We start from the raw sequence: 14,155 nt of genomic DNA on the forward strand, positions 1-14,155 counted from the left end.
GTGTGTGCTTACAGATATAAGAATGACCAAATAGCTTACTTGTCTCATTCTTTATAAATAAACATTTAATTTGAGGTAATGCCCTATCAGTTTATCTGGAATAATTAAATAATGATAATAGTTATTCTTTTCTAAGCAGACAGTTATAATAATAGATACATATGTGCATAATCAAGTCTGGCAGAAGGTGGCAGACATTCCCAGTTAAGTGCACACAAGCCATGGTTTTGATAACTTACTGAAAGAATAAGTTGTTTAAAGTGCTGCTTGCAGTGTGGGGAGAAGATGATTTACTTAAGCCAAAATATTAAGTTTAGAACTTATATTAAAACCATTAAAATCTGTAGAATTCAACCAGAATACATGTTGTCTAATTTACACACAGACCTTTATCAAATTCATATTTATGTTACCTACATGTGTTCATTTCACTACATGTACTTGCTCGTGTAAGAAATGGAGATGCCTGTCACACATCTTCACTCACACGATGTAGCTCCTAAATTAAATAATGCGTAATATGCATTTGCACATCATACATGTCCAACAGAGCTTTTAAATTCTATTTGTCCAGATGTGTCTGCTTGCTTGTGGGGCCACCTGCCGTGTCCCCTTTCTGATCTGATCAGTCCGGGCGGCTCCTGTTTCTGCCTCTAACACCCTGTTGGGCAGTAATAAGATGTTAAAGGCAGCAACAGAGAGAGAAGCCAGGCTGTCAACTTCAGAGAGAAAGGGGCTGAAGGGTACAACCAGGAGGAAAAAGAAAGGGAGTTGAGGGGAGATCAAAGACAGCCAGGAAGAAAGCCAAACTGCTAAGAAAGGAGATGTGACTTCAGGAGCTTGGGATCTAAGGAAGACCCCAAAGCAAAGAGATTCAAATTGTGCCATCCAGTTACCCTCCGCTAACTGAATTATTGAATTCTCACATGGAAAAAGCTAGTATAATGAAAAATAGTCCATACTCAGTAGGGAGAGCCCTACACAGGTAATGCATGAAACCTGAGCTTGCTTCTTCCAGGCACAGTGACTACCACTACTTTATCCCCAGTCCTGGAGGAAACCTTTGTGTGACCAGTTTCTGTAGGGGGCGTCCGTGCTGTTGGCTTTTTTTTTTTTTTTTTTTTTTTTTTTTTAAGAGGGGGAAAGAGACTCAGAACGCACACAGAGAAAATGCTAATGTCGTTGAGCTCCGTTTCATTGTCAGGAAGGACACATAAGGATAAAAACATAGCTCTCCAAACCATTCTCCCCGCTCCCCCCCCCCATCCGTCCCTGGCTTGAAGTGTCTCGTGCTTTGTTCTAATTTACCCCATGCATAATTTATTTATGTGTGTTTTGTTTCCTGATCAGCAACTTCTAAAAACAAAAGAAATATATAAGATGTTTTATTAAACAAGTTGTTTTCAAAATATGTAAAGGCCGATGGTGTCGGTCTCCCAATAACAACGTGTGTGCTCCAGCGTGAGGAGTTTAAAAACAGTCCCGGGCTCAAGAAGATCTGCTGATTGGGGTTATTGTTTACACCACTCACCCCCTGGGAAAAGGGTTGGGATCCAAAAAGGAGAGGCTAATTATAAATGACCACTCAACTCCCACCTAAAAAAGACAGGCGGGGTGTGTGTGTGTGTCTGCCAACACAAATCACAATTACATCCCATCACTACTGTTTCTAATTATATAAAGTACAAGTACTGTAATTCAGAACTACTTCCACTGGCCACCCAAGATTTGGCCACCTTCTTCTCGCTTCTCTATCCCTTCCTCCACCTTCCCAAACACGCACGCTTCTGTGGTCCGGAAAAAAAAAAAAAAGTGTAACGATCGGGGATCCCTGAAGCCTGGAGATATTGAGACCGCCCGCGCGTAAGCCGGCTGCGGAGTAACAAGGGTACGGCTTTCCCAGCAGGAAGCCCAGCGCACAAGCGAAATAGACCTCTTTAACTTGAGATTACCAGGTGGCATTAGCCCAGCTATATGATTTCAACTGGAAATGGAGAAATTGCAAATCAGCTGTGGGTTCAGTAGAAACTCACATCATCAGCGGTGTGTGAGCGCGAGCGACCCTGAGCGAGGATACAGAGAAGTTACGCCCATTTATTCTGCCATGAAACATCCCCCCCCCGCCCTTGGGTGAAACGCTGTGGCGCTCCAGTACTGTGTATCTGGGCTTTCGAATGAGAAGTGAAGCTGAGAGCTCCTCTGTGATCAGCCTCAGCTTCCAGCGTTCTCTCCGCCCGCCCCGCCCCCCCGACACACACAGTGTCCTCTTAACGGCAATATATAATCCGTACCCCTGTTCCTTATTGCTGTTGGGAGATAAGATGGTGCAAACATAATCGAACGTCCCTGAGCGTTCCTTTGCTTGAGGAACAACCCCCCCCGCGCGCGCGCGCCCCAGCCCTGCAGCCGCCCGCTGCGAGCCTGGTTTTCAACTCCAAGAGGAGCCCGGGGCTAGGACGTGGATGCACAGAGTTAAAAGAACCAGGTTGACCAACGCCACACACCGATGAGAATTCCGCACGAAACGCCCATCTGCACCTCCTCCTCTCCTCGCCTGAGCTTTCATCCCGGCAGGGAGGTCCTCGTTCAAGGGGCGCTGACCCAGAGCCCTTGTCGCGCCGCGTTACGGAGAAGCCAACCTCTGTCAACATCCCTGCCAACAGCACCCCTCTTGGAGAGATATTAGTTTTCCGAAGCCACCCCTGGCTCAGTGATCGCGAGCGGACTTGGAGGCTTAACAGTTCCACCGACTGGAAGGAAGGAAGGAAGCCAGGATGAAAAGGAGGAGGAAGGCAGGCAGGAATTGGCTTCGGGACCCGGGGGCTGGCCCCCGCGAGTCCTCGCCCAGCCCGCCCCCCTCGTCCCGGATCTGGGCGTCCGCTCAAAGTCTCCCCGAAGCGGCCAGAGGCACCTGCCCCTCGCTCGGACCGGGAGCCCAAACCTCCTGTCCGCCCGCCTCGGTTCTTCACTCAGAGGACGCAAGAATACCATTCATAAGACCTGCAGCTTCCCTGCCTCCAAAGCAACCCCAAGTTAACCCGCGTCATTAATTTACTCCAGCTAGTTCGCCCATAATTACGCAGACACATTGGCGACCGCCCGGAGCGCATTCAGAATCTAGAGCTGCCGGGGCAGAAAAGCCTGGGGCAACCACCTGGGCTCCCGGGACCCGCGGTTTCCCAACTCGGGAAGGTTTACACAAACTCCCCATGAGAGATCAGAAGGCGGAGAGCGCCTTGCAAACTCCGGAGCCGCCGCGGTCGGTCCGCTCGCCGCGGCATGCCGAATCCCCGGGTGGGGGCTCCGGCCTCCAGGGGCGCAGGGCTCAGCCAAGTGCACCGAGGCGGCCGCTGCCCGGAGCTGCGGCCCCGCTCGGCCGCCCCCTGCGCGCCACTAGGCAGGGGACTCCGGGGACCGTGGTCCCCGAGCTGCCCAAGACCCCCCTACTAGAGCGCAGGAGCGCCCGGCTACCCTGCTGATAATCTCTCTCTCTGTCTCTCTTTCCCTCTCCCTCTCTGCTTCTGTCTTGGTCAGCCAATTAAGCAGAACACAAATGTAACAATTTTCTTTTTGTTAATTGCATCTCCTGACATTTCTGCGCGCTAGGAGAAAAAAAAGATGAAGAAGTAAGAGCAGAAAGAAAAGAGAGAAGCCCCGCCGCAGCTGGAGGCGCCTGCAAGCGCCATGCATAGACAGCGCTCCGCACGCAGAAGGCGCCTTTTTTTTCATATTGAAACCACGCGGAAGATGTACATTTTTTAGTCTTACTTACGCTTTCAGGGGGTTGTGAATGACAGTCGCCATTTTGCTACAATGTAACAGAATATTGTCTGTCTCAGAGTTCTAAAGGTTCGCTCAGGGGAAGCGGCAAGCCAATCAGAGCACGGGATACCGGCCCGCCGACCAATCGGCGCGGCTGGTCGCCAGGTGGGCGGGGCCTGTGCGGTGGTAGTTATTAGGGGAGCTGTCAAAGCCCAGAGGTCACTCCCTTTTGTAGAGCCCGACAGCCAGCAGGTCTTAAAGAGGCAGTACCGCGGTAGCAGCTCTTTTTCCGATTGGGACAAGTGGAAAAGCATGGGAGAGCCTTCTAGCTTGGTTTCAGTCCCTACTTTTCTAAATAACTGCAGAGTTTGCGCTCCAGCACAGAAATATTCACATACTGCTGACAAACCACTGAATTCCATTCATTAGCTTTGGACTTTGCATATCACCGTTTTTAATTCCCCGAAGGGTCAAGCCTAGTGTTCCACTGCAAAAGTTGGAAGGCTGCCGTTTCCTCTGACAAATTACTACACGTGTCCTGCCGATTGTTAATGCTCTGGGTCCTGCGGCTTTTTAATATTCTTGTTCCCGAAGTGTTTTCTTTATCTCTGCCACCTTCCTCTCTCGATTTCTTAGAACTGCCTCCACAATTCCTGGCGACTCCAGGACAGCAACTCCCCTCCCCCTGGGCTGTCTGAATGTCATGCTGGCTCTCTCTGCCGCCAGGACTTTCCTTACGTAATTCCCGGTGATCATTCTGCGCGGTCGCCCACTGCCACCGCGTCAGTTCTCCACCCTCCTCAGAAACTTCTGAAGGAATACTACTCCAGCGGGCTGGAGGGCTGGCCGGAATCTGGCTCTCTGACCTTTAGGCTTAGGAGTAGGGAAGATTTAAGACAACTTTTGGAAACTCTGTTTGTTACTAGGAAAGCGAGGCAGAAGTTGTAGAACCTGGACTGGGTGTCGCCCGAGTCCCTTTTGGGGAGTGGCCCTCGCGATTCTGGCGTCACCTTCTTCACTACTTAGATTGAAGGTGAAAAGAAGTTGCTAATGAATAATCCTTTGTGACCCGAGGCACCCGAGGGCTTGTGTCTGCGTCAAGTCCGTGCGAATTCTTCACTGGCGACCCCTTGACAAAATTGAGAGACTTCTGCGAAGTCTGGTTTACACGGGGCATCGGGAAGCTCCTAGTGGATGAAATCCTAGGGGATGAAATCGCACTGAATCGCCAAGAGGGCAGGGGCCTCGTGAGCTTATGGAAGTCTGGTTAGCATCCCAAAGCTGTTTAATCAGGTCATATAGCTACGACTGGAGGAGGGGTGGAGAGGAGCTCAAACTGCCAGTTCTTCACAGCTCTGCCCTCTCACTTCTTTTTGCTCCTCTCAAGGCAATGCTACAACAACAACAACAACAAAAAATACAATATCCCAGAACTTTCAGAGCTCCAGGCACACAGTATTAGAGTCACAGATAACCAGAAAGAGGCTGAGTCAGTACATTTGTAAGAGACTTGAAATTTTTTTTTTTTTGGTACGGGGGGGGGGGGGTCCTTGCGCTTGCGCAGCAGGTGGCGAAACCACTGAGCTAAATCCCTGGCCCAAGACTTGAAATTTTTAACTCTTTCTGCCTAGTTAGCATCAGAGACAAGTTTCCATAGATTTCTTTGTAAATTCTGTGTTTTGCTTCTTGGCAGAGGTTACAGTTTGAGAAAGATATCAACTTTTCTAAAACCAAAGTTTGAAAACCCCTTCCTTACATTAATGCATCAAGGATTTAGTTCAAAAGCTTCTACTTGGCCTGTGCTGGGCCTGCCATCATTTCTTGCTTGAAAAACAAGCACAGACTCTGACACCAGAGAGCCAGTTAGAAGTATCAGTCAGAATTCCCACCAACTCTGAGAGAGTCCAAAGGTACAGCGATTCAGATTGAAAGACAATGTTTTCATATATGGAGCCTGAAAAAGAAAGTAGGAAATGTAGAGGCTCCCTTGGATAAGGCTGACAATTTAATGTGAAAAGAAAGGGAAAATAAATTTCTATCACATATTAAAGAAAAAACATAGCCTAAGCATGCACATATCTTCTATTGTGTTAACATCCTTATGCAGAGACCAGTATAGTTCCTAATTTTTCTAAAATATAGATTGGTGATAGAGTCTGTGCTTAGCATGTCTGAGGCCCTAGGTTCAATCTCTAGCAGAGGAACGAGGGGGGAGGGGGAGAGAGAAAAGAAAAGTAAAATTCCATCCAAACATAATAAAATCACATTTATAAAGCTCTATTGATACTCATATATTTGAATACACTCCCTTGTACCCCATCTCTTTCATCTTGGCTTAGTGGAGAGCCAAGTGGGCCCAGAATAATCACTCCTGCATCTCACCTGGATAGTGGTAAGCATCATCACTGTCCAATGTAGAAGCCATAAACTACAGGTGGCTGCTGAGCATTTGAAATGTGGCTAGTTCTGAGACATGCTGTAAGTGCAAAATATGCACCAGATTTCATAGGTTTAGTACAAATAAAAAGATAAGATAGCTCACTGATAATTTTGGTCTTGATATGTTGAAGATATTTTAAGTTTACTGGGTCAAATAAAATGTTATTAAAACTAATTTCACCTATTTCTTTTTACTTTTCAACGTGGCTACTAGAAAATTTTAAATTACACATGCTGAGTAGGATTATATTTTGATTATACAGCATTTCACTAGACAGTATATAATTGGGGGGAAAGTGGGGGACCATTCTTAACCACATAAACTCACCCTGTGTGGCTTTCTCTAATCAGTCTTGATATCATGAGCAAAACTCCTTGGCCTAGCTCAAGCATGTGTAGAAGGCCACTCTCCAAAGGAACACTCAGGGTGCAACTAGGGACCCAAGAATCTAAACCACAAGGGGCACCATCTCTATTTACTCCTAGAAAGCTCAGGGGCTGCTCCAGCAGACAGAGTTCAAGCTATGGGAAATGCCTGTACAGAAGCAGGGAAGTTGCGGTTGCCTAGCAAGTACCCATCTTTCCAGCACATCTTTTCAAAGGTACATCTAAATATGTGGGGAAAGGAACTGAAGGAGCCATAGGTCTTTCAAACAACCAAAAGGTTCATTGCAAGAGAATAAGTGCCACAGAAGCTATGCAAAATCAGTGTTGTTCTCAGAGGAGTTTCAAGTCCTGCAGATATTACAAACAAAAGTGTGCCCATCCTCTGTCCCTCCCTTCACCCACAGCTCCATCAGTGAGGGTCTCAGCAGCTGTTGATTGTGGCTGGTTCCTTGAGATCTAGAACCAGCTCTGGTATGTCCTAGGCACTGAACCAAAGAGAGATCCTTTTTTTTTTTTTTTTTAAGAAGAACTCGTTTGAAGAAAATGCAACGGCAAAACTGCTGCCTGGTTTTCTCTCACCTTGGGGGATATGGGCAAAGGGCTTCTTACTCCTCTTATATAGTACACATCACTGCCACCCCTCAAAAAAATATGAGTGTGAGAGATGCTCCTAAGACCAGCCTATAAAACCTCTTATTTCATGATGGAGTCAAATGGAAACAGTGCTTGCTGCTTCCCACTAACTTTGTTCATTCATTCATCCATCCACTGGAGGCTTTCTCTGAGGAAGGCATTGTGCTAGGCACAGGTGGCAGAATAAAAATAAATCAGACATAGAAACAACCCTCAAAAAAGCAATTTCCATCCATCTGGAGAGAATAAAGATAGTAGGCCCAAGCCTACAAACAAGCAGAGAAATTACTTGAAGTGACTTAGAAAGGAAAAGCAGGTTCTCAGCAGTCTTCTACTCCTGGCCTGGTGCCCACAGTCCCAATGAGTGCATTCTTGAATGTTTGTTACATTCACTCCTTTGAGTTTTCAAGGTTCAAGGTATTAAAGTTTGCATATAGTAATATAAAACAAAGAAATGATATATGTCAAAGAACCTCAGCAGAGAGTGAGAGTCATTCTAACTTTGGAAGGAAGAAAGGCTTCATGGAGAAGATGGCATTTAATTTGGGCCTTTCTTGGGGAGATCTAAGAAATGAGGCAAGGGGTGAAAAGCCTTCCAGACCAAAATGACAACATACCAGCAGCTAATTCATACAGCAAATATTTGTAGATTTCCTTCTACAGGGCCTTGGGACACAAAGAGACCTAAAACAATCCGAGCTTTGAAAGGGTTATTTTTGAAAAAATGAGGGAAGTGAAGCATATCAGGCACCGTGGGGGCTGGATGAGGAGCATCAAACAGACCAGACGGTCAGGGTTGTCTGCTTAGAAGGGGGGCTGCCTGGGCTGAGTTCCTAAGGACCTGGAAGAGGGAAAGAAGGGGGCCCCAGCAGAAATGGCAGCACCTTCAGAGAAGTGGGAGAGGGCACTGTGATTTCAGAGGATCGCCCTGGAAGGGAAGTCATTGCAAGGGGATGAGTAAGACAGAAAAAGCTGGAGAGACAAAAAGGAGGTGTCAGTATAAAGAAATGCAGCATTGTACCTGGAAGGTTTTAAACCAGGAGTGAAAATGAAAAATTAGCCTTCAAGGAAGGTTGTTTCAGCAGAAGCATGACCCTGGATTGGAGGAGCCCAGGCTGGAGGCCTAGGGACCCACTAGAAGACTGGGGCAGCCAAGGCTGTGGCCTGAGGGTAAAGAGAAGGGTAGAATCAGTAATATCTGGGGAAGTAGAATTTATGGGACTTGGTGACCTGCTGGCTGTGGGTTGAGGGACACAGGAGGGATTCTGGATGATTGTCCTGAAAATGAACACCAGTCAACTCTGACTGACTAGAGAAACATGACGTCACGGCCAAGGGCTGGAGGGCAATGTACCACCTGGCCTGCTGCTGTGTGGGATGGGCTTGCCTCACAAGAAGACCTTAATGTCCTACCTCTACCCCCTGTTTGGGATAAATTTCTTTCCCTGGAGGAATAGTGACCTGGATTGAGATTCTCTTGAACCCCCACCCCCCGGCCCCAGTTTTCCTTCTCTCTGTGGACTCCACATCCATTTTCATCAAGGGCCTCTTACACATTCTCCTGCAATCCCACCTTTTCCCTCTGAACATGCTCTGAAATGGATGACAGAGGTTCTTCCTAGATAGATGCATCTAAGAATAAAGTCTAGGACACCCCAAAACCATCACAAGAAAAACACACACACACATACACACACACACACCCCCGTACATAAGCACAAGCGATGGCTTGGCTAGAGTCTCAGGCACCAGGAAAGACAGCCACAGACAGAATATTTTTACCCAAGAGCTTTCTCCACTAAATCACATCTAGTAACCCCAGTGTGCTCTGAGGCCCGGCCTCAATCCCTTCTCCACCTCAATAAGGCCAGACTACCAGAAGTGGCCCATAGTTCCCCTTCCTGATGGAGGTGCTGGTCACAGAGCTCTCTGCATGCCTATTTTTTTACATAGGTATCTCCTCTCTTTACTCTCCTCTACCCTCCAAGCCTGAATTTGCCAAGTCCTCCCTTGGCCCACCCACATGGACACTGTGCGGATGAAATCCTGGAAGCTCTTACATCCAAAGTCAAAGCAACTGGCAAGGCATGCTGCAGAGAGGGACTGAATGGATCAGAGGACAAACAACTGTCCACCATTGCCACCATGGAGAATGATCAAGACACAGCCAGATTCCCCTAAGATTAAGTCCACACAGGAGGAGTAAATGTACCCCTTGACCAGTTCCCAAGTAATCTTTTCATCTGCAAAGGTGTCTGCTCCCAGGCCCCCACAGAGGGCCTTCTGCAGTGTTGCTTTAAGTGTGGTGATGTCCAGAAGCACCTGTTTCCCTCACTCACCCCCTTACATGACCTCAGGCTTCTACTCTGTCATGAGGCAGGAATCATCCAGAAGTCAAAAGCCAAGCACAAGAGGGCATATTAAGTCTCGTTGTTCTGCAGATATTTACACCACCATATAAAAATAGGTGTCCGCAAGCAGGAGAGATGGACAGAAGCCACAGGACCTAAAATGTCCCACACTCTGGCAAAGAGGGGGACATTTGCCTGCTCAATTAAAGCAGGTGTTTTCTATTCTCTGACAGCTCCAGGCAATGAACTCTGGCCTTCATAGCTGCAAAAGGACCTCAACTCCATGTTTATTTCACTCCAGAGGCAAAAAAAAAAAGGAGTTAAGAAATGCTCCTAGAGTCAACAAAGGGCCTGGTGCATTTAAATGCATCTAAGCCAGCACGGACAGCCAGCCTGGGGACTTTCTCCAATGCAGCCTGAAGTTCTAGGACAGAGGCACACCCCAGAGGATTGAAAACCACAAAGAAAAGAACAGAGGATAAGAACAGGGGAAATCTGTGTGGTGGGATTGCTGGGAAAGGAACAAAACTGGAAGCCATTTGGACTGGGAAGGGGGAAAACCAAAAATCCATGAAATGGGGTTGCTAAAAACCTCGACAGCAGAGGAAATTCATTTTCTGTATCTCGATTCCCAGTCACCAGATGTTCTCTGTGCTCACCAAAATATGATGCAAATTAATTTAACCCTATACAACAGATAAAAATTTTTACAGCTTCCATATTATAAGAGTTGGAGCTCAGTGACCATTCTGAAAATCAGGACTGTTTTCTAGATACAAATGGTCCCTCACTAATCATGATTCTGAAAGTTACTGTGTTTCATCTAGGAAGCTTTTAATGAAGCTGATAGTAAATATTTTCATCTTACTCATTTAGCAGCTTGAATTTAAACCTATTTGGATTAAATGGATCTCAAGTCAGTAACTTGCTGTTTTGGGCTTTTGCAGAGCTTTAGCCATAATTCTATTAAAATACTTGTATTTTTGAGTGCATCTCATTTTCTGTTTCTCTGCCCCACGAGGTGTGAACAGTAGGTAGGGTGCCTTGAAACCTCCAGAGTCTGTCCAGGGCCTAGAAGATAGCTACTAATTGGTAGTTGAAATAAAAACATAAACATCTAGCTCTGGTGATATAAATCCTACTCTTTAAAAGAAGAAGGAAGGGGAGAGGAAGTCATCTCCACACCTATTTAGGGTGGCTAGAATCCAAAAGTAAGCTCACAAGGATTGTTGAGGATGTGGGAAAGTTAGAACCCATACACTGATGATAAGAAGGCCAAACTATTCTGGAAACCAGCATGGCATTTCCACAAATGATGAAACAGAGTTACCACACAACCTAGCAATTCCAGTCCCAGGTATGAGAAATGAAAGTATATGTTCACACAACAGCTCATGCATGAATGCTCATAGCAGCATTAGTCATAATATCCAAAAGATGGAAAGCAACCCAAAATGTCCATCAACAGATAAGTGGATGAACAAAAGGTGATGAATTGATACAATACAATGTTATTTAGCCACACACAGACAAAAAAAGAATGAAGTACTATCATATGCCACGTAGTGGACAGATTTTGTGCCAAGTGAAAGAACCCAGTCACAATGCCACTCACTGTATGATTTCATTCACATGAAATCCCAGAATAGGGAAATAAACAAAGATAGAAAATATAGGGCCGGGGATTTAGTTCAGTGGCGCCGTGCCTGTCTCAAAATCACAAGGTCCTGAGTTCGATCCTCAGTACCGCAAAAAAAAAAAAAAAAAGAAAAAAAAGAAAGAAAATACATTAGTGGTTACATAGGGCTGGAGGAGCAAGTGTGTGGGAATAAGAGAATGATAGTTAAAAGATATAAAGTTTCTTGTTTACCTGAATATACTAAAAATGACTGAAATTTGAATAGGTTAATTGTATGGTATATGAATTATATCTCAGTAAAATTTTAACTGTTACTCATAACAAATGCCAGAAGCCCACTAATCCAGAAATTTCTGTGACTGCTTTCCCCTTTAGAACTGCATTGGAATGTAGATATTATAGACTATTGGAGGGGTCTCAATTTTCAATCTAGTGATTCTATACTCACGTTAGCCTCTTGTTTAACCATGGAACATAGGGAGAAATTCCATACTTCGAGAAGCTTGAAATATCGAAGCCATAACCATCATTAATAGGGATTCTGAGGGACTTTCGGTTTCCAGGAAGTCTTTCTATAATGCCAAATAAAAGTATTATAATTTTACACATTAACCACTCTGGAAGGACTCCTAAAGAGTAACCTCATAATGCAAGAGCTGAACAAGGTCCTGTTTTCCTGAATGGCAAAAGCTGCTCCCATCACAACTTGTGGAGTTGTGGGTTCTTTCTTTCTTTCTCTTTCTTTCTTTCTTTCTTTCTTTCTTTGGTTTTGTTGCGGCTGGAGATTTAGCTCAGTGATTTCACCACCTGCTGTGCAAGCACAAGGACCCAAGTTCGATCCCCGGTACCAAAAAAAAAAAAAAGAAGTGGTTTTGTTTGGTTTTGGTTTTTTGGGATGGGGTTTTAGTGTGTACCCCAAGCTAGCCTTGAACTTGCAGTGATCCTCCTTCCTCAACCTCCGGAGTGCTGGAATTACAGGCATGCACCACCACACCTAGTGTGGTTTCTTTTTAATTTTGAGATATAGGAAGGGTGAGAAGGATAATGTCATCTTTATAATGTCTTTAGCTAATTTTATCATGAATTACAAATTTTTTATAAACTTTCCTGTGATAAAATCAAGGAATGTGACAAAAAAATATTTCTGTAAACACCGATGACACTATTGAAGAATATGAGCCATGCATGGTGGCACACTTCTATAATCCCAACACTTGGGAGGCTGAGGCAGAAGAATTGCAGTCAGTTTTAAGCCAGCCTGGGCTACATAATGAGTTCAAAGCCAGCTTGAACTGCATAGCGATACCTTGTCTCAAAAAAACAAACAAAAAATATGAAAGTCTGACTAAATAGGATGGAGCAGAAGAAACAAAAATCAGAAAACCAAACAAAATCCTAATTCAACTACTTACAAGGCACACAATCTCTGGCAGGTGCCTTAATCCTGAGCCTCAGTTTATTCATCTATAAAACGAGGATGCTCACATCAGCTCAGTGCCAGTGACATAAAGAGTGACTGATGCAGTCAGCACTTGAGAAATACTTCTCCTTGCACCTTAGATAGAGCATAGAAACTGAGTACTGGTTGGGCTGAAGAACAAAAAGAGAACAGAAGACAAGAAAGAGTAAAGTAGGAGAAGTCAGAGGTTAACAGATTGTAAACCACCAAATCAGCTGAAGTCTGATGATCTTGGGCCAAAATGAGAGCTAAGACTTGCTTGTTTTGGAGGGAAAGGAGCATTAGACCAAACAGAGAGCAACATGAAAGCTAAGCTGGCCCCTCTGTAACACCTTTGAGGTTTAGCTGGGAGCCAGTCCTTGCAAGAGTTTCCTTTGGGGCCTCACGGAATTAGGTATGGATGTGGTAGGAAACAATGGGACTGGGTTACGCACACGAGACACAGTTACCAGAAGCTACTGATTGTTAACAGGGACATTTCAAAAGCCTGGCTTTTAAGGAAGAAAGTCTTGATGGAAACCTATCTAGTCCTCATCAGAGCGTGTCCTTTTTGATGGCGCACTGGGAGGAGGATAGGGTTGCTGAAAAGAGTAAAACCAGTCTTGAACGAATGCACAAGGTGCTGGGCTCAAATCTGATACTAGCAATTGAGTGCCCTCTAGTGTTAGTTACTAGGAAAGACACACTCGGAAAAAAAAAACTGAGAAATCCCAGCCGGGTTCCAGCCTTAATAGAAATCACCAAAAGGCAATATGTACATGGATACCTGCAAGGCAGAAAAAGTAAAAACAATGCAAATTAGTTCTTTTGAGGTGAAGTTCTGGAACATAGTAGGTATTCACAGTGTTTGTCCAAAGAGCGAATGTCATTAGGTCCATGGCAACTGCCACCTCAGGGTGCAGACTTATAATGAATACCCCACCTGTTACATCCATGCAGCAATGGAAAACTTGACTGCTCAAATTGTAGGTACTTTGTGAGTGGTACAGTTGGCTAAGAACCATGCCTGAAATGAAAGAATCTGTTCTGCTGCGTCAATGAAAATGTGCTGTCGTCAAAACAAATCATCTTTACCTCACTGAACTCTGATGAATCCCTCTGCACAGTTGTAGGAAGTGAGGAACAAGGCTCACCTCTGAGAAAACATTACCCATGATCCCACATACTGTGAAAGCATAAAACATACTCGAGGAATTTATCACTTGTGCTGACTAGGGTGGAAAAAACATGCCCAGTTCCGTAGCCAAAGCTATGTTGGCATCAGTCTGTTACTTGTTGACAGGAGAAGAAAAAAATTAACCACACAGACTTAGTTCAAATTGCTTACCAGTCTGGCTCTTTGGTTTCTGGAAACTTATGTGTAGTGGATTCAACAATATATGGAGCAAGTATTCCCTGGCTATTTCAGTTTTGCCTGGGAAGGAAAAAAACAAACAAACAAAAGTCACCTTAGCAAAACAAACAAAAGTCACCTTAGATCCACAT

The 14,155-nt window shown here is 45.2% G+C and overlaps 1 protein-coding gene across 2 annotated transcripts in view; it reads right to left on the reverse strand.

Moving 5' to 3' along the window:
• Dpf3 (double PHD fingers 3) overlaps nt 1–3,873 on the reverse strand; it is a 257,440-nt gene extending 253,567 nt beyond the window's left edge. For both annotated transcript variants that reach the window (XR_001182647.3, XM_087195354.1), the window contains exon 1: nt 3,773–3,873. Coding sequence is in view for 1 of the 2 variants with exons in the window: in XM_087195354.1 (XP_087051480.1) it covers nt 3,773–3,804 (32 nt within the window). In the remaining variant the exon portion in view is untranslated. The remainder of the gene's footprint in view (nt 1–3,772) is intronic.
• Nucleotides 3,874–14,155: the final 10,282 nt, after the last annotated feature.

Source organism: Heterocephalus glaber, unplaced genomic scaffold (assembly GCF_053883595.1).
Source record: "Heterocephalus glaber isolate CG9 unplaced genomic scaffold, H.glaber_assembly_v1.0 deba00001608, whole genome shotgun sequence".
In the NCBI taxonomy this organism is placed as follows: Eukaryota; Metazoa; Chordata; class Mammalia; order Rodentia; family Bathyergidae; genus Heterocephalus; species Heterocephalus glaber.